This window comes from Aspergillus eucalypticola, assembly GCF_003184535.1.
Source record: "Aspergillus eucalypticola CBS 122712 chromosome Unknown BO83scaffold_36, whole genome shotgun sequence".
NCBI classification, from domain to species: Eukaryota; Fungi; Ascomycota; class Eurotiomycetes; order Eurotiales; family Aspergillaceae; genus Aspergillus; species Aspergillus eucalypticola.
The window spans coordinates 1-18213 of record NW_020290310.1 but is presented as its reverse complement, the minus strand read 5'-3'; the positions used below and the strand labels follow the sequence as shown (position 1 = coordinate 18213).

The window sequence follows — 18213 nt, the reverse complement described above, 5'->3', positions numbered from 1 at the left end:
TGGCTTCCCCCCCCCCTTCTCCATATCGCATCATCAACTCTGACCTCCCCTGTCGACGTCTTGGATCCGTCAGATTTCAGTCTCGATTTTGTGTGATCGTCCCTGCCATTATCTGCATCGCGTCGAAACTCGCTCCTTTTCCCTTCCCCGGACGGTCCGTCTCTTCCGCCGCCCGTTCTGCATCGTGTTGTCCGCTCCACGACAGATTGATCGATCTCCCTGGACTCTGGTGTTCCAGCGATAGACATCCCCATCCCCAGAAATCGTCGCCTAGCTGTAGGCGTCGACGGTTTCTGAATACGAAAAGCGAGACCATTCTGCTCGCTTTCCTGGCCAACTCATAATCTTATTTCCCCTTTTTCTCCCCCGTCGCGAAGATGTTGCTCCCCAAGGGTGGTGTAACGTGGAAGTCTGCCAAAGCACGGCTGCCTCCATGGCGGGCTGTTCTGTTCCTGGTCACACGGACCCGTTTTCTGGTCTCATTGGCCATTACTGGTCTTGTAGTCCTACTATGGCGTGGCATCAGCAAGTCAGCGTCGGAGATGCAGAGGTGAGTACCTGACTCGACGTTGACAGGGCTTGCCCGCGACACCCGGACCCTGGCAACGACTTGCAGGCACGCGACCAGGAAACGCTAACGGCTGCATGTAGCTTCTACTGCTATGGCCCTTCAAAATCGCCGATGGAGATGAGCATCAACGAAATGGTCGAGTGGACCGCGCACACACAGACCCCTGTCCTCTTCAACCATCACGCTGCCTACGAAGTGAACTCCTCGAGCATCAAGACCGTCGACCTCAACCCCATCAAGTCTACCTCCCAGGCCATCTCGAATTCTGAGCGGGTACTCATCCTCACCCCTCTGAGAGACGCATCCGAACATCTGGTCAACTACTTCGATCTCCTCTACAAGCTGACGTACCCTCACAACCTCATTGACCTGGCTTTCCTCGTTGGTGATTGCAGTGACGACACCATGGCTGTTCTTACCGCCGAGCTGTCCCGGATCCAGGACCAGGTGGATGAGAAGATTGCTTTCCGTAGCGCGACAATTGTGCAGAAGGACTTTGGGGCTGATATCGAGATGAACGTCGAGGACAGGCACTCTTTTGCTGCTCAAGGCCCGCGCCGCAAGGCTATCGGTCGCGCCCGCAACTACCTGCTCTACTCGGCTCTCAAACCTGATCACTCTTGGGTCTACTGGAGAGATGTTGATATCTTTGACAGTCCTGATAGCATCATTGAAGATTTCATCGCTCACGACAGGGATATTCTGGTTCCAAGTACGTTGCAACGCCTCTATGAAAACCACGTTTTCAAGGTGCTAACCCTGTCGCAGACATCTGGTTCCATCGCTACCGTGATGGTGTTGATGTCGAAGGTCGATGTATGTACACAAAACTCCCTTCACAATCCTCGCTTTGCTAACTCTTGCAGTTGACTATAACTCGTGGATCGAATCGGACAAGGGACGCCGGCTTCGGCAGACTCTCGACCCGGATACTGTTCTGGCTGAAGGCTACAAGGAGTACGACACTGGTCGCACTTACCTGGTTGGCATGGGTGACTGGAGAAAGAACAAGGATGAGGAAGTTGAGCTTGACGGTATTGGCGGTGTCAACATCCTCGTGAAGGCCGATGTTCACCGGACTGGCATCAACTTCCCGGCCTACGCTTTTGAGAACCAGGCTGAAACTGAGGGATTCGCCCGCATGGCCAAGCGTGCTGGATACCAGGTGTACGGTCTTCCGAACTACGTCGTCTGGCACATTGACACGGATGAGAAGCCTGGCAACCTCGGAGGCCGCAAGGCATACTAGCTGCATTCCTGAGTTGATTCTCATTTTTTCGCAGTTTGAGTGGTACACCTATTGCCACATCTCATCCTTTGACGCCTGAATACCCCGTTCCCGTGTACATCCGAGCCCTTGCAGCGGTTCTTTGCATGGAGGCTTTCCTCTTAACGCTTTTATTGAATACTTTTTCTTCGATTTTTCTTTCCTTTTTCTCTTTCGTGATTGCATTTCTTCTGACGCGGGGACGGATATCTCACGACGCCGGTAATTAAGTCTTTCTTTGTATTGCGTGCTAGGGTTATGTCTGATTTTGTTGGCGCTACGGGGACAGTGTTCAGCGGTATTGGAAGCTCATAGAGAGCGAGTGAGCGGGCTCTGGTTGGAGCCTACGTTGTTCTTCCAGGCCCAAGCCATGGGCTCCTTTCACCGGCATGGTGCTCTCAAGCTATTGCTCATCTCCCGGGGTCTGCTTGACGCATTATCTGCAGTTAGAGCAGTTGACCGTTTCTGGATGAGCTATACAGTAGCTCAGGGAGGTCGATGAAAAGAGGCAGAGGAATAGGGCCATGGTGCTTGGCGTCCATGTACATACATATATAGGCTACAATCTGGTGGGCTTGTTATGATTGTAAAACCGATAAGCTAGTAGCAGTAGTAGGAACTTAATAGTAGTCATAGGTTTTAATAGTAGGAATAGTCGAAGATCCACCGGATAAGTGCTGCTCCTGCCTCCCCACCTTTTCCCCGCTTCCACTTCCCGCCATCGGATCTCTCGTCTTGCCGGACTTTCCCCTCAGTTTTCCCCTCTCACCACACTCTACACCTTTTCTGCTTGGGCTTCATTGAAGACAAAAACATAAACACCATGCCTGCCAAGAACGAATTTCTCTGCATCCTCCCGGACAAGCCGGGAATGATGGCCAAGCGACTGGAAGTTCGCCCGTAAGAACTACCCCTCACCTGTTCATTCTAGTCTAGTCATCAAACACTGACAACACCGGCTTCACCGAACAGTCAACACCTGGAAGGAGTCAAGCCCCTCGTCGAAGCCGGCTCTGTGGTTGCGGGAGGTACATCATAGTTGCCACACTCCCTATTTTCTCCTGCTTCTCCGTTGCTGACTTCTTCCCCTAATAAGGCGCAATGCTCGACAAGCACCCCGCAGAAGGCGAATCCCTGTCCTTCCAAGGAAGCATGATGATGGTATTGGCGGAGACCAAGGAGGAAGCCGAGGCGCTCCTCAGGAATGATATCTACACGAAGAGTGGAGTGTGGGACATGGACAAGGCGCAGATTATTCCGGTTTGTGTTTATTCCCTGCTTTTGCTTCCCTCCCCCTTTTGGCAGGCCCATTCACCATGCGTACCTTTTTACTGACATGTGGGCGGCTATAGTTCAAGTCTGCCGTTCGGTTGGCATTGTAGATCTTCTTTTCCGTTCCTGTCACATATCACATTCCATGGTATATATGAATGACTCAGTTTATTGCATAGCAAATGTGATAGTACCTTTGGTTATTGATACTATTGGAGTAAGTGGGTTTATTTATTCATGCAATGCTTTGCGCCTGGCTAGTGCAAGGTAGGACAGCGCAACAATAGTACGTGCCTGCAGTGGCAGCACGCATTTGCACTATGAAGTGACTGGTCATGTTAGGTTCGGCAGTCATCGTGCCTTTCAGGGGTCGAGTCTGGGAACTTGCATGTGCAGGACTAGTTCATGACTGGGGCACGATGCTCCATGGGCCGTGTCCCGGGTTGTCTACTTACAGAAGGACATGATGATGTTCTGCGCCATGTGTTGCTCATGATTATGCGTCATATCGTCTGGATGCTTCCCTGTTGAGCTGCGATGGCTGAAGTTCTTCCTCGGCTGGTGTTTGCTCGGCCACGCTTACGTGACGCAGGTTTTAGGTTTGGCAGTATACATGAGGAAGGACGTGATTTGAGCCTCCAGTTTAAAGGCTGCTGGCAACTTGTTTCTCCGTGATTGGATCCAAACCTAATTTTGATGATCAACAGCACACTCATTATATCGTCACAATCAAGTACTAGCCGGATGGCCGTGACGAGCATTGCATGTCACACTTCTCTTGATTTGCCTCCCAATGATAAAGAGATTCTACTGGCGCAAGGTACAAAAAGCGAATATACCCACGACAGTATCATATGTTGAAAATCTCAGTGAAGCGGCCAAGAACTGGACGAGTCAGTGCTACAGTCGTACTCCAAGTCAACAGTACTTCATCGCGCATACAGAGAAGGCTGATCTTGCGTCACCCTTGATAAACTTGACTGCGGCGATGCATGCACCCCTAGGTGTGCATTCCTACAGGCGGAGAGCATGTACACGTAACCCAGCACTAACAGAACGTGGCAGATACCTGAATATGTGACGCCATCATAGCATCTCAAACTAAACCTCTCAAGTCGTGCAACCAAAGCATCAGTATCCTCAAGACCTCATCATGCCGTCCAACGAGAGTCAACCACAGGCAGGCAAGAATGCCGTACTTCGCAATATCAATCCAAACTACACGGGCTTCGACCACATTAGATGGTATGTCGGGAATGCCCGTCAAGCGGCGACCTACTTCGTCGCCCAATTTGGCTTCCGCATCGTTGCCTACCGCGGACCAGAAACAGGCTCCCACCTAAGCTGTTCGTATGTTGTCACCAACGGAAACGCCCGATTCGTTCTCACAGCTCCCATCACCTCTCCCAACAACACCTGGGACAAGCGGGGCTCAGGCGCAGACCGCCAGCAGTTGGATGAGATCCATGCACACCTCACCAAGCACGGCGATGGCATAAAAGACATCGCGTTCGCCGTCGACGATGTCATTGGCGTTTGGGAACACGCCCTCCAGCACGGTGCCATCTCCATCCAGGAACCACAACTCCTTAAAGATGACAGCGGCGAGGTCCGTTCAGCTACGATCCAGACCTACGGCGACACAGCACATACGCTGATCAACAGATCCGCGTATCAAGGGATCTTCCTCCCCGGATACCAAGCCGTATCCGGCCAGGATCGACTGAACGATCTACTTCCCGAGATTGACGTGATCGAAATCGACCATTGCGTGGGCAATCAAGGCTGGAATGGCCTAGACAGCATCGTGAAGTAGTAAGCATCACCTCCCATCCCCATAACACCTTTCATACTATACACTAACACAACCACCAGTTACGAGAATGCCCTAAACTTCCACCGCTACTGGACCGTCGACGACAAAGAAATGTGCTCCCAATACTCCGCAATGCGCTCCATCGTAATGGCCTCGCCCAACGAAATCATCAAAATGCCCATGAACGAGCCCGCCACCGGTCTCAAAAAGTCCCAAATAGAAGAGTACGTCATACCCTCCCCCTCCCACTTTCCCTTTCATTCTTCCTAACAACAACCCCCCTCCCCGGACTATTGATTAACATTCGCCAGATTCGTAGAATACTACAACGGCCCCGGATGCCAACACATCGCCCTTCTCACCCCGAACATCCTCCAAGCCGTAAAGAACCTCACCACCCGCGGCGTATCCTTCCTCTCCGTCCCAGACACCTACTACGCCAACATGCGCACGCGCCTCGCATCCGCGAATATAACCCTAGCCGAAGACATCAACCTGCTTCAGAAATACAATATATTGATTGATTTCGATGAGGGTGGGTATTTGCTGCAGATTTTCACGAAGCATGTGGTTGATCGCCCGACGGTGTTTTTGGAGATTATCCAGAGGGAGGGGTTTGATGGCTTTGGGGCGGGGAATTTTAGGAGTTTGTTTGAGGCGTTTGAGAGGGAGCAGGAGGGGAGAGGGAATTTGTAGGTATTCTTTGATTGATTGCTAGGTTGGTGGGGTAAAATGGGAACTAGGGACTGGGGTAGAAGGGAGTGGTTGCTGCTATCATTTGACTTTGCCAGAATAAATCAGGAGTGGGTTGCTTTATAGTACTATTGTCAACACTTGATGTAGCTACGTAAGTGTCTTGTGGCTCATGTACTCCGGTTCAATTAAGGTAGGGAACGAATACGGCTAATCTAGGTAGATTATCTTCGCGTCACTATAAAAGTAGAAGAAAATGATCAAGAACTTTGATACAAGCTAGCTCAACCATCTTATGTCGAAAGATACAACATCCATACCATCCCGCCAATATCCATTCCATTCCCCATCCCTGAACGCCGTCCCTATGCATAGATATTAACTCATTGCAAGAATACCGAGACTAGACCCCATCATAAACGATACTGTAATATAGCAGCATATCATCACTGCTGCTGCTGCGGCTGTTGCGGCGGCGCTGGCGCAGCAGCACCACCCGGGGTAATCTTAGCTCGTTTCGGGTCGTTCTCAACGCCTACCGGTGGAGCAGGCCCGCTGCCACCACTCGGGTTCGAGGCATTCGTCACATCAGACAAGGGGGGTCGTTTTCCGTTCATGTTCTGCGGTGCGAGGCCTGGTGTAGATGCACGATTGGCAGCCGCAGCTGCACCCGGGGCATTGATGTTGGGCCGTGTCAAGGGCCGGTAAGATGATGTGGTCATAGGTCTGTTCATGGGGCTGTTCATGCCCGGGGCACCGATCCTGCGGTTCATATCCTGGGATGGGTTGACGAAGTCCCGGGCGTTGTTGGTTGCTGGGGAGGCGGCACCGGTTCCGGCGAGCATGGGTCTGGAGACTGGAAGGCTCTTGTTGTGGTCGATGCCTGCGGTCTTGCGGATGGAGGGACTCTCCGCGTGGGGGTCGAAGACTGGGGCACCGGATGGGATCCCGTTAGGGTTATCGCGGAGGAGGTCGACTGCGCGAGCTGAGAAGAATGATGCGGAGGGTGTGCCAGGAAGTGTGTCTTGCGGTTTGGGGGGTTCGTTGGTGGTGGGTGCCCCGAATTCACGTTTGATGGGCACGGCACCACTTGTGTTTGATGCCGCGGCGGCTGCTTGTGCTGGTGGGACCATCCGGTTGTTGGGGAGGTTTTGCTGGGGAGCTTGAGGAGGCATGGATTGTCGTTGAGGTGCGGGCTGATTTTGGGCTGCGGAAGGGTTGAGTCTGCTGTTAAAGGGCTGAGGAGCGGGATTTTGTCTGGCACCGGGTGCTGGGTTGAAGGGCCGTTCTGGCTTGGATGGCGTTACCATGGCTGGGTTGGGCCTCATTGGTGCACGAGCGTTGTTATTGAACGGCTGTCGAGGTACGTTGGGCCCGTTTAGAGGCGTCGGTGGTTGCTTCTGTGTTTCTGGTCCTAGTACGACCTCGTCTGGGTTGCCTGCCCCGCCTACCCCAAAGTCGGCTTCATCGAATAGGTCACCTAGGGAGAGGGTTAGCGGTTGTAAGCGTTCGTGACATGGCATTGTACTTACTTCCGAACTCCCCGTCGCCATCGAATGCCATTGAGTCGTCGAGGCTACTGTTCCTGCCAACGTCTGTGGGCCGAGGTGGCAGATCATCGTCCTCTGGACTGGGCTTTGGTTTTACGGGCTCTTTCCTGGGAACAAAGTCTGGGTGACGGTGAAGTTCGTCGACGTCCCATTTAGCCTAGAGCGAGTCAGTCATCGTGAATCGAGTGCCCGCAGAATGGCCACATACCGGTACAGTCTTTACTTTGGTGACCTTCGAGACATAGTCCTTATCGTAGACACAGTTGCCCAAGACATTGCCAAAGTTCCTCAGAGCCCGCTTTAGAGCATCGGTTGTCCCCTCTTTCTTAGCCTTCTCGAAAGCAGCAGCCTTTCCTTTACAGTTCTCGATGTGACCGTAACCGATATCCTAAGACCACTCGAGAGGCTTAGCGTCAAGATCTAGACGAGCTCGCTGCAACACAGTGATGCCTACCTCGTGATATGTGCCGTCTTTCAGAGTCACTCTCACAATGACAGAAAGACCGAGGCTGATCTTCCCAGTATTCGGGCTCTCCTCAACGAAGTCAATCTGAATATTCTGAATCGAACTTGACCAGCCATTAAACCCGAAAACTTCGTTCGCCAGGTTGATGCATTTATCGGCCGACAGGTAGTGTACTCGCTGTCCCGCAGCCCCAGGCCTGGAAGAGATGTATTCGGGGCCGAGCTTCTTGTCGAGACGAGCTTGCAAAGTCGCGATCTCCTGGGCAGTGTACTCATTAATTCGTCGCTGTGGCTCTTCGAATGGATTCGCGGTGATCGCTCCAGTGGAGTTGGGCATCATGATGGACGCTGGATTCCCTCGGTGCTGGTCGCCAACACTGGAGACGCGGTTAACCTTTGAAGTAAATGAGGGAGGAGGAGAAACGGGGCCACCGAGTTTACTTACGCGGGCATTATTATAGTAAAGACAATGAATTATCAAAATCGGCGGTCATTGAAAGCCACCAGTGGGATATTTTAGTGAATGACAATCAAACATGCTAGTTCTAGGCGTGTCGACGCGTGATCGATACCGACACGCCTTATCACGTCATCACGTGATGATATAGCTGCCTGTATGTATCACTTTAAGGAATGACTGCCTAATCTACCGAAATTGATGGACAGGAGTCAGGAGGTCCAGAATCGATAAGGTGAATTCTAAGCTAGATTTAGGCTTCTGATTATTTCGGTTACTTCTCAGCTTCCGTGCTGTGCTAATGCGATGCTGGCATTCTATTACCATTCTTCATGCGAGCCTTGCTTTTAAGGCACAAACAAAATCATTACGAACCTCATCACCAATTATTTGGTGATTTGTTGGATATCGTCATTTAAGCTCTCAATTGGCTCCGCTAGAAAGGACCATATAGGTGCAATCACTGGACAACAAGACTTGCGCTAGGAATCAGCCCCAGGTCCTTCAGGGACTCGCCGAAATACTCCGCATCGAAGACCTTCCGGGGAAAGTTCTGCGCAAAGCTGTGTACTTCTATTCCGTCCTCCCGCTGCAGAGCTGCAGCGACCTCAAAGAGCGTGGTAGTCACTGGGAGAGTCTTCATAATATTTCCCTTAGATGTCTGGAATCTCAAGCGGGTTTCCGTATAGGCCGAAGCGGGCTTCGAGGCAACGGGACCAGACGTGGTGGCCGCCGGGGCTGGTGCAGGCTGAGCAGGGGGTGCTACACCGGCACGTTCAGCCCTCTCTCGTTCAGCCCGCAGGCGCCGCTCTTCCTTGTCAGCTTCAATTCTAGCCTTGACGCGTTTCTTGGCCTCGATGTCTGCTAGCTTCTCTTTCTTCTTCTGTTCAGCTTCTTTCAGCGCTTGCTTTCGCTGGAGTTCTTCTTTAACGTCTTGAGAGTCCTTGGTGGCCTTTCTGCGGATTTCCTGGGAGAGGATTAGCAATTCAATTCCAATCGTAGTCGAAACCATCCGTACCTCATTCCTCTTCTTGTCAATCTTGTCCTGCTCTGACTGCCCCGCCCGCTTTTCCGCTAGTTTCTGTCTAAGCTCCTCAAGCCTTGCCTTCTTTTGGTCTTCAGTCAAAGGAGCAAGCTCTTCGGTTGATTCGGAGAAGTCAACGTGTTGGGATTTAGACGCGTGAAACTCGGCCTGTGCATGGCTCCGGAACTTCTTGCCACACTCGTTGCACACCAAGCTGCGAGCTTCCTCTCCCGGTTGAAGTGCAGGGCCCTCCTCACTCTCTTCTTCCTTAATTTCCTCCAGTGACTTGTCCTGATTTGCTTCCAGCCATTCGAGAGCACCTTGAACTGCAAAGCGTTACAGAAGACTGTCAGCGGTCGACACACTGTAGCTGAGCTTGAGAGTAACATACTGCCGTTGCCCTTCTTCACTGCAATTTCGGATCTTTCCTTGTCAAAGCCCATTTCAATGAGCTGGTCCAGATCGGAGGAGGCCATGGTGACACTGGCTGTGAGTTCGGAGGGGGTAAGGTGGTAAAGTCTCAAAAGCGGGGTAAAGGGCTCGTCTTTGCTCGGTAACCGACAGGTCGAGTTGTAAATATGGTATCGCCCGGTGCTGATGAAAACTATAGTCAAATATGGCGCCTTGAGAAAGCGACGATAAAGTGGGGAAATGTTTGAGCGTTGGGAAGAGCTGGGCGTGCGGGTGACGTATCGATAGCTTGAGCTGAGTGATAGATGGCCGGCTGCGGATGTCCCGCCGCCCAGATAGGCCGACCCCAAGCGGCATCAGGTACACCAATGTTCTGGACCTTTCCAGCCTTTCTCTGGAGCTCTTACAATTGGAGAAGGTCTACATGTTTCTCTTTTCCAGTCACTGTCTGTGGACATTTGTGAATCCAGTTCAGGATTGATACAATGTCCAAGGTCCTAAACTCGAGCGCGTGCGGGCTGGAATAAGATAGCAAATCGCATTCAGGACACTACTCGCACCGAAATAATTATACAAATCAGGATCAATGTGAAGACCGTCATACTGTTACAGTGCCTATGTTAAGCTACAATAACACAGAACGCCCCTAAAAACCCTAGCTACTGGAGTCGCGTCTGATTCCAGATCGTGCAGAATTTGTAAAACACTCATTCGCCCGTCATCTCAAACGATTCATTGCCAGTGATCAAGAAGAAGCTGTTGTTAGCTGCCATTCAGCTTTGCTAGATTGCCGACAGAGCCGATCTATGATGAGACTCTGAAAATGCCTCAACAGGCCCCCGAGAAACAATAGAGCAGACAGTATAATTTAAGATCGACCAATGGGCTCCGGAAGATGTGTGATATTGGCGCCTGACAGCCGTCATAAACCAATCTGGGAGATTGGGTACCTATGGCTTCTTGGTTGCATGGTGTCTGGCGAACAACAGCTGTTCAGCACGATTGGCGCAAATCCTGGAAAGTAAGCGCATAGGGCGCCCCGGATCGAGGATCACTGTTGGCATTAGAGCCCGCTTCAGCAGTAAAGTTTGGTACCCATGAAACCTGCTAATCTTCAAAAGTTCGGTGTGACGGCGTGCCTGGATAGAGCTGTACAGTAAACGAACTGACAAGATAGCCTCGTGTTGAGTCACTGAATAGCGTCGTGATTCAAGATTGACCAGCTGGCAAAGTGTTTGGAAAGAGGGAATCACCCTATTGCAAAGTGACAACTGGAAAATCTCCGCTCCAAACTAAAAAGAAAAGAAGGCTAATGGTATGCAAGACATCCGCCCATCTCTAGAGATAGTGGACACTTAGCTCGAGCCATTTGATTGATTATTTTTAGACGATGTCATTATAGTGGATCCCGAGTCAGGACCCAGAACCGACAGGAGTACTCCGTAGTAAATAAGGTACGGAGCAAATGGAGTGGATGGAGTCTAGACAATGGAAGCCGACAGCGACCGCAGTGAGCGTTGTTCGGCAGTAGCCCATCTCTGGTTTCTGAAGACAGCGAGCAGAAATGGAGAGGATGCAGATTGCCTGCACTTCCTGCAGGTACTTTGCTGGCTTGAAACGAGGCTCAAACGGCCATTGCCAGACCCCGAGATGACATCACCTGACCAGTGCCCCCGTGGCCGTAGCTGAGTCAGCACCCCGGTCCAACCAGCAGTTGCGACGGCGAGACCAACTGGATTCCGTCTCGCTCCCCCCGAAACGGAGAGTTGCGCCTGAACAGTTAATCATTCTGCCTCGTGGTTGGCATCCACTTTGTCGTTGACTACTTCTGACCGAGTTCCCTCCTTATCATCCAGTCTTCGTTAGGTATCTATTTCTTCGGCGGGTCCTGCTGCTGTCTTCCCTCGCGACTGATCCTCTTTCCTCGGCGCACTCTCATTCTAACTTTCTAAGGGCCACCCTCTCCCGCACTGCTGGGACCATCCTTCTGTACACTACTTCACCCGCGCATCCCTTTCCTTCCTGTGTGACATACTCTTCACCCTCTATCCAACATGTCTATTATTCTCGAGCCCCCGGAGTTGGGATTCAAGCGTACGTGGTGCCCTGAATCTATCTATATACTGCCCTCCTGAGAGTATCCGAAGCTGACTAAATCCCCAGGCCCCTTCGATCGTGAGGTGTGCCAGATCTTGCATTTGAAGAATGACAACGCTGAGCCGGTGGTCTTCAAGGTTCGTTATATCAACTTCCCTGGACATCTCTCGCTTGCCTTGGCTAACAACGACTTTCCCTCCAGGTCAAAACGACTGCCCCTAAACAGTACGTGGCCACACCCCTTCGTCACTCGACATACTAGTATCGTTGTAACAACGGTCTAACATGGAATAGTTACTGTGTTCGCCCAAACTCGGGCCGGATAGATCCTGGAAAGAATGTCGACGTTCAAGGTTGGTTTCTCGGTGTTTCGTTGGATTGGTGCCGTTGCGCAATGGCTGACGGTCTTGATAGTTCTGCTTCAGGCCATGAAGGAGGAACCTGCCGATGATGCCAAGTGCAAGGACAAGTTCCTAGTCCAGACTGTTGCCGTCACTCGCGATATGGAGTTCGCCAATGTTACTTCGATTGTAAGTCTGATTTCATGGTGATTCCCACCGGCAGCGATCTAACATAACCCATAGTTCGAGAAGTCTTCTAAGGCCTCGCTTCAAGAACGCAAGATCCGTGTGAACTGGCTGCCTGCAGATGATTCCTCAGCTGCCGAACAAGTCACCGAAACGAATGGCGTAAGTAACCCCTCACCGACCCCTTTTCGGATCTCCAGCCATCGGATAACTAATTGTTCTATTCAGACTATGCCGGAAGAAGAACCCCCAGCCTACACCTCTCCTAATGCAAACTTCCAGACACCTGCTGCAGCAGTTGCTAAAAGCGCTAACGACACGTCACCGATCCCACCGCCAGATTTCAGCGATAAGCCCAAGCGGGAAGTGTCGACCCCACAAGCGATTACTGAGAGCCCAGCCACGTCTACAAAGTCGGCCATGATGGGCGGGGCAGCAAGTTCAAGCGATGATCTGAAAGCCCAATTGTCCGAGGCTAATGCTCAGATTTTGGCGCTGAAGGAGAAGCTGGCAGATCAGGGCCTGAGGCAGCGGAAGATCGGAGGTGAAACCGAAAAGGCGCCGGCGCCATTGGTGCAGCAACAGCCGCAATCTGCCGAGGCAGGCGTGCCAGTGCAGATGGTCGCTGGCTTGTGCCTCCTCAGCTTCCTGATCGCATACTTCTTCTTTTAATTTCTCAGTCTTTTGAGTCGTCTTCTTTGTGCTCCGCGCTCGCTTGCTCTTCTTTTCTTTTTTCTTAGCATCTTTTACCCGCCATCCGCTTCTATCAACCAACTGTATTCTCTTCTGAAGTGGCCAATTTCCTTCAACAGCTTTGTCGACATCGGCAAAGATGGTATCCATGTGATACCTACTATTATATCATTTTGCCGCTCCGTTCACAGCTGGCTTATCTGGCACCTCGGTACGGCCTTTCACTTGACATTTTCTTTATTCTTTTCTTTTTTTTTGCTTTTCCTTTTCATTTTTTATTACCACAACCTTTACCCCAGTGTCCGAAAATTGCTCCCGGCGGCTGTGATGAGATGATGCAGTAGATGGGGAGGCAGGGGCGGTTCTGTCCGTTCCATGGAATGACCATGCGTGGGCCCATCTTCTCTGCCCTTGCAACTTTCCAATTGGTCGGATGCCTTAACCCCTGACTCTATCCCAGCATTACTTCCTTTATTATTCTCTTGTCTTCCTTTTCAAGTCTTCTTGCCCAGTCTTGTGTTCCCAGCGACATAACCGTTTAGACGAATGCACGCGTCCATAGTTTCAGTCAGTCAGGCAGTAAAGCTAATCATGATGATGCCATTGAAATGTCTATTGCATTGCTCGTTTTTTTTTTTTCTTGTACTTGTATGTCGGAAAAGTTGTCTCAGCGTGTGAAAACACAATAAATAATCATTGATTTTCCCATACTGGTAAAGTAACTATACACAAACTAAATCATACTCAACTATGCCACATGTACTTTGAAGAATAAGGAGGTAGATAGATGAAAAATGACATCATGTCATGTAAATAAAATCAGTCAGTCAATCCCAGCATATAATCGACAGCAGGTACCAGCACCATGCAGTCAGTTAGTTCTTCATGATGGAAACAACAAAGCCATGGGATATCATCTCTAGTATAGTATGTCACAGGTCATCAAAACAAAACAGAGAAAGGGTACCGTGTGGACGGTACACATGATACATACAACATGTAGTAGAGAGAAGAAAAAAACAGATGATGATCCAAATCAATTCTGAATCTCACTCTCCTTCCACCCATCTCCCGATTCGCCCTCCGGACCAGCCGACGAAGCCGAGATGCTCTCACCTGCGCGTCCGCCCCCACCACCGACGACACGACCGCCCTGCGCACGCTTAACCCGACACCACATGCCGACGTTCTTATCCAGGATGAACGTCCAGATCACCCACACCCAGCTGTGATGGCAGGGGAGGGGTTCATAGAATTCGCTAGCGATGCGGTGGAGCTCGTGCAGTCTTGTCCAGGGAATAGCGGGGAAGTCGTGGTGCTCGTTATGCAGGCCCACGTTGTAGGTGAAGAAGTTGAGGGGCCCGTAGTAGGAGTAGGTTTCCGGTGGGGGGAGGGAGTCGAGAGGGTGGGGCTTCTTCTTCTGGTTGTTCTTTTGCTCTTGGATGGATTCGGTGCCGTGGCCAACTTGGGAGAAGAAGTAGTGCTCTGCGATGAAGTGGCCGGCGCAGGGGTGGAGAGAGCCGGCGAGGAAGGAGCTCAGGAGGAGGTAGAGGAGGGGTTGGAGGGAGCCGCCGCAGAACTTGGTCAGGGCGTAGTCGAAGGTGAGCTGGGTGATCAGATTCAGGACGTGGATGGAGGTGAATGGAGGGCTGTAGATGAACATGGGGCGGACGGCGTAGAAGAAGATCTGGAAGGTGCAGAAGAATGCCTTGCCGAGGAGGGAGTCGAGGAGGAAGGCTTCGACGGCCGTGGGAAGGTCGGTGTCTAGGCCGGCGACGCCGAGGGACTTGTGGTGGGTGAGATGGTAGGGCTGTGCAGCGGGAGAGGTTAGCTTTAGCTTCTTGGATACTTGTTTTATGTGCTTCTTCTGTGGTTTGGGGGTCCGACGTACCCGGAACGCAGCGCTGTAGGGCAAACCGATCGGGATATTGGCGAAGATGGCCAGCAGACGGTTGGCCATGGCTGACCGGAAGGCGAGGTTATGGGAGATCTCGTGGATGGCGAGAAAGAGGTTCTGGTTCGAGGTGGCTCCGATCACGTATGCAGTTGCGAGAAATTTCCAGTCGAACATGGAGGTATTGCGGAGTAGGTAGGCGCAGAGGACCTGGAGAGAGACGACGCCCAGAACGACATATTTGGTCAGGGGTTCTGGTCCGCAGAGCTTGGTGACCTGAAGGAAGCACAAAGGGTGTCATGTCAGTAAATGATTATTTGGCGGAAAAGGCCACGGAGAAGTATATGCATACCTCCGGGTGCGCTTTGATGATGGCTTGTCGCCTGGAGCGATGCGGCTCCTCTGTATATGTCCAAAAGAAGTGATCATCGACAGCGGATGTTTCTGGAGGGTCGATTCTGGTGGAAGGCTCTGTTTTATCGGGGGTAGCTTGCGCAGCCTGGCCCTTGGATGCGGACACGCGGAGATGCGGTGAAGCATCCGCGGTGGCTTCGACGACGGACGAAGACATAGCGAGGGACGATTAGGGGATGAGATGACAGACTTTCCAAGTGGCAATTTACGCCATAGATGACTGCGACCAAGGAGTAGGAAGGAGGAAGAAGAGAGTGTGGGAGAGAGAAATGGGCTGATGAGGGAGAGCGCAAGGAACAGAACACCGTGAGTTTCGGAGCGGATGCTTTCCACGTGGGGCTACCCGGGTCCACGGATGGTCCGATTTCCTCTACGCTTTTTATTACTCGGTGAAAAAGTTATACATAATCATCGGCATCATTGGTCAATAGTTAACATGCATTTCATATACTTGGTTCGTTTCAAATAAGGCTAATTGGAGTAATACAATCCCTAAACCCTCGACCAAAGATAGTTCAACCTAGTAGTCGTCGCCGCGACTGATGACTTCCTTTACATTGGGTCGAAGGACAATCGTCTGTCATCTGGTTAGCTGTATGTCTATAGATCGTGAGAGATGCAGAAAGACGTACATGTTCATACTGGGCAGTGTAGGAGCCCTTGATATCGCAAAGAGGCGGGTAGTCCTGGACAATTCCGGACGAGACCAGGTTGTTCAACTGCACCAGCTGATTAGCATTGACACATTAAGAAGCAGAGGATTCACTCACCCCAAGGAGGTACTTATCCTGGCCCAACCGGTCAAGGTAACGGCGACAGAAGGGAAGAGTACCGAAGTTCTTGTTGATGACGTTCAACAAGTTCTTCGCCGAAGAGAGACGCAGAGGAACCTGACTGTGATCAGGGATCAGAGCGTAGTGAGAGGTTTCCATCTTCGGAACAGTTAGCAAATGAATCAGTTCTAGCCAATTAATGTGACAACTTACATCCTCTCTCACGTAACCCTTTCCGGTACTACCGAAGGTCTCAATGGCAAACACTTCACCCTCCTCCATCTTGGTCTGGTCGCCACCCTTGACGATGGGAACACTCTTGCCACCGTGGATGATGTGCTGGTCAATGTTGTGACCGTTGAGGTTCCGGATACACTTGACGGGATACATGGTCCCGTTGATTTCAACTTCGTAACTCTCCATGGCTTCCTGGATGGCGGCACCAATGTCGCTCATGCGGACGTCGATACCCGCTTCCTACATCAAGCTGTTAGTAACCAGGGACCCGGTACTAGGATAGAAACTGTAGACATACGCGGATACCAGTGTTGGTAGCATCCTTAACGGCCGCCAAGAGAGGGTCATACACCGGGTCAAAGGCCACGGTGAAAGCACTGTCGACGATGCGGCCGTTGATGTGGGCACCGAAATCGACCTTCATGACATCACCCTGCTGCAACACCATCTTGTTGCCAGCGTTGGGGGTGTAATGGGCCGCGCAGTGGTTGATACTGAGACCACAGGGGAAACCCATACCACCCTTGAGGTTATCACCTTCCTCAAGACCCTGATGACCAGTCAAGGCACGGACGGATTCTTCAATGCCCTCCGCAATCTCCGTGAGGGTCTGACCAGGCTTGATGGTCTTCTGCGCATACTGACGAACCTGACGGTGCACTTCAGCGGCCTGACGGTACTCTTGCAGGAAGTCATTCTTCATGCGGTCGAGGTAGCGCTTCTCCTCGTTGGTGGTGCGGTACGAATTCTCATTCTGGTACTCGACGATCTCACCCTCGGGATATTCCTTTCCGGCGAACAGAGTCGACAGGGGAACGCGCGGAGGAGAGGACTGGACCTTGGCACCTCCCTTCTTCTTCTTCTTGGACTTGCGCTTCTTCTTTTTCTTGGCGGCTGCACATCCGCGGATTTGGTCAGTGCGGGGAGAATTCTGGGTTTGGCCCGGGGGGTGGGTAATCCGTGGAGAGAAAGCGCACCTCCGCTGGCTGCACCCTCGCCGGCAGCATTTCCATCCTCTACTTCATCGTCGTCGGAGTCGTCCTCCGCCTCTCCGGCTTGTGCTTGACCAGCGGCAGGGGCGTCCGCCTTCGCGTCGCCGCTTTGACCGTTGACTAGAGAACGAGCGGGGAAATCTTATCAGCTTACTGCGAACGGATGGCAGAGGAGGGTTCGAAGATCAGCAACGGGGGTCGTTCAGTGACTTACGGTCGAGCTTCTGCAGCTTCTCGCTAGCCTGGGCAGCCATGTTGAAAAGCTGGGCAAACCGGGATGGATTGGTGGTGGGCTGATGGAGGGGAAAGAAAAATGAGGGCAAAGCGGCAACCGTCGGGGAAAAGACGGTCAATGCCAAGCCTGAAGGTTGCCTTTTGGCTGTTTTCAGGGTTCCGCGGCGCCAACTGGTTAGTTAGTATTGGAGCCCTAGCTGGTTGTCTAGATTGATGCTGTGGAGAAACTTCAGGTCAGGTACAATCTGCATGTACAAATTGAATGCATTGGCCATACTAATTACTACCAACTATACAAAAATAGGGGCTCTATATGTGTAGCTATCAGTGTACGCTAGCATTGCAAATGGTCGCGTGCGTCTGACGCCTGCAGAAACCTGCCTGACTGGACCATTGACATTTATTAAAGAATAAGAAAAAGGGATAGTATGCATGAAAGATACATAATGGCCTAGTAAAAGGGACAAAGCGACGTTGTCATGCAACAGCATCTAGAACCACTATACATGAACCTACATCCCTACATGCACACCAAAAACACCAGTAACCCAGAACAAGAAAAATAACAAGAGAACAAACAATAAAATCACTTCATAGATCACTTCAACAATATTCCGAGATCAAGATACACAATCTACACCCAAGCATAGCACCAAATACAACGTAGCACAAAGTATATCTACGAAGTCAGAAAGTAAGATCCACCACCGGATCAGATCAGATAAACCCGACCGATGACGCAGCTCCGCCTCCCGAAGAGCGGCGGATTTCCTTCTCTCATCTTATCCCGACCCAGCACCGATAAGTTACAATCTCCCAACACTCC

At 51.5% G+C, this 18213-nt stretch overlaps 7 protein-coding genes across 7 annotated transcripts; 4 read left to right on the top strand and 3 right to left on the bottom strand.

The window, feature by feature from the left end:
• Window positions 1-377: 377 nt before the first annotated feature.
• On the top strand, window positions 378-1820 carry BO83DRAFT_403069 (ANP1/MMN9/VAN1 family protein; the record flags this gene model as incomplete). The annotated part of the gene is made up of 4 exons (XM_025533589.1): window positions 378-550; window positions 652-1283; window positions 1340-1387; window positions 1438-1820. 4 exons carry the CDS (start codon window positions 378-380, stop codon window positions 1818-1820), a joined length of 1236 nt encoding a protein of 411 aa, XP_025383130.1.
• Window positions 1821-2611: 791 nt separating this feature from the next.
• On the top strand, window positions 2612-3220 carry BO83DRAFT_441318 (uncharacterized protein; the record flags this gene model as incomplete). The annotated part of the gene is made up of 4 exons (XM_025536327.1): window positions 2612-2738; window positions 2811-2866; window positions 2935-3098; window positions 3191-3220. The coding sequence occupies exons 1-4, from the start codon at window positions 2662-2664 to the stop codon at window positions 3218-3220; spliced, it is 327 nt and encodes a 108-aa protein (XP_025383129.1). The 5' UTR covers window positions 2612-2661.
• Window positions 3221-3961: 741 nt separating this feature from the next.
• BO83DRAFT_370639 (4-hydroxyphenylpyruvate dioxygenase family protein) lies at window positions 3962-5622 on the top strand (the record flags this gene model as incomplete). The annotated part of the gene is made up of 4 exons (XM_025529908.1): window positions 3962-4114; window positions 4176-4925; window positions 4986-5150; window positions 5238-5622. Exons 2-4 carry the CDS (start codon window positions 4264-4266, stop codon window positions 5620-5622), a joined length of 1212 nt encoding a protein of 403 aa, XP_025383128.1. The 5' UTR covers window positions 3962-4114; window positions 4176-4263.
• Window positions 5623-5944: 322 nt separating this feature from the next.
• BO83DRAFT_382544 (RAD52 DNA repair protein RADC) lies at window positions 5945-8134 on the bottom strand. Its single transcript, XM_025532252.1, has 5 exons — window positions 8080-8134; window positions 7624-8011; window positions 7378-7557; window positions 7152-7326; window positions 5945-7099 (listed from the first exon to the last, which is right to left on the bottom strand). The coding sequence occupies exons 1-5, from the start codon at window positions 8085-8087 to the stop codon at window positions 6066-6068; spliced, it is 1785 nt and encodes a 594-aa protein (XP_025383127.1). The 5' UTR covers window positions 8088-8134; the 3' UTR covers window positions 5945-6065.
• A 417-nt stretch (window positions 8135-8551) lies between these two features.
• Window positions 8552-9800, bottom strand: BO83DRAFT_420947 (UBX domain protein; the record flags this gene model as incomplete). The annotated part of the gene is made up of 2 exons (XM_025534962.1): window positions 9507-9800; window positions 8552-9441 (listed from the first exon to the last, which is right to left on the bottom strand). Exons 1-2 carry the CDS (start codon window positions 9589-9591, stop codon window positions 8552-8554), a joined length of 975 nt encoding a protein of 324 aa, XP_025383126.1. The 5' UTR covers window positions 9592-9800.
• A 1598-nt stretch (window positions 9801-11398) lies between these two features.
• BO83DRAFT_156297 (putative integral ER membrane protein Scs2) lies at window positions 11399-13119 on the top strand. The gene is made up of 7 exons (XM_025526281.1): window positions 11399-11620; window positions 11690-11760; window positions 11826-11848; window positions 11918-11976; window positions 12038-12153; window positions 12208-12312; window positions 12379-13119. Exons 1-7 carry the CDS (start codon window positions 11581-11583, stop codon window positions 12820-12822), a joined length of 858 nt encoding a protein of 285 aa, XP_025383125.1. The 5' UTR covers window positions 11399-11580; the 3' UTR covers window positions 12823-13119.
• A 436-nt stretch (window positions 13120-13555) lies between these two features.
• Window positions 13556-17662, bottom strand: BO83DRAFT_411860 (methionine aminopeptidase; the record flags this gene model as incomplete). The annotated part of the gene is made up of 10 exons (XM_025534352.1): window positions 13556-14653; window positions 14735-15013; window positions 15090-15242; window positions 15457-15519; window positions 15784-15870; window positions 15922-16083; window positions 16138-16401; window positions 16460-17055; window positions 17139-17260; window positions 17616-17662. 10 exons carry the CDS (start codon window positions 17660-17662, stop codon window positions 13880-13882), a joined length of 2547 nt encoding a protein of 848 aa, XP_025383124.1. The 3' UTR covers window positions 13556-13879.
• Window positions 17663-18213: the final 551 nt, after the last annotated feature.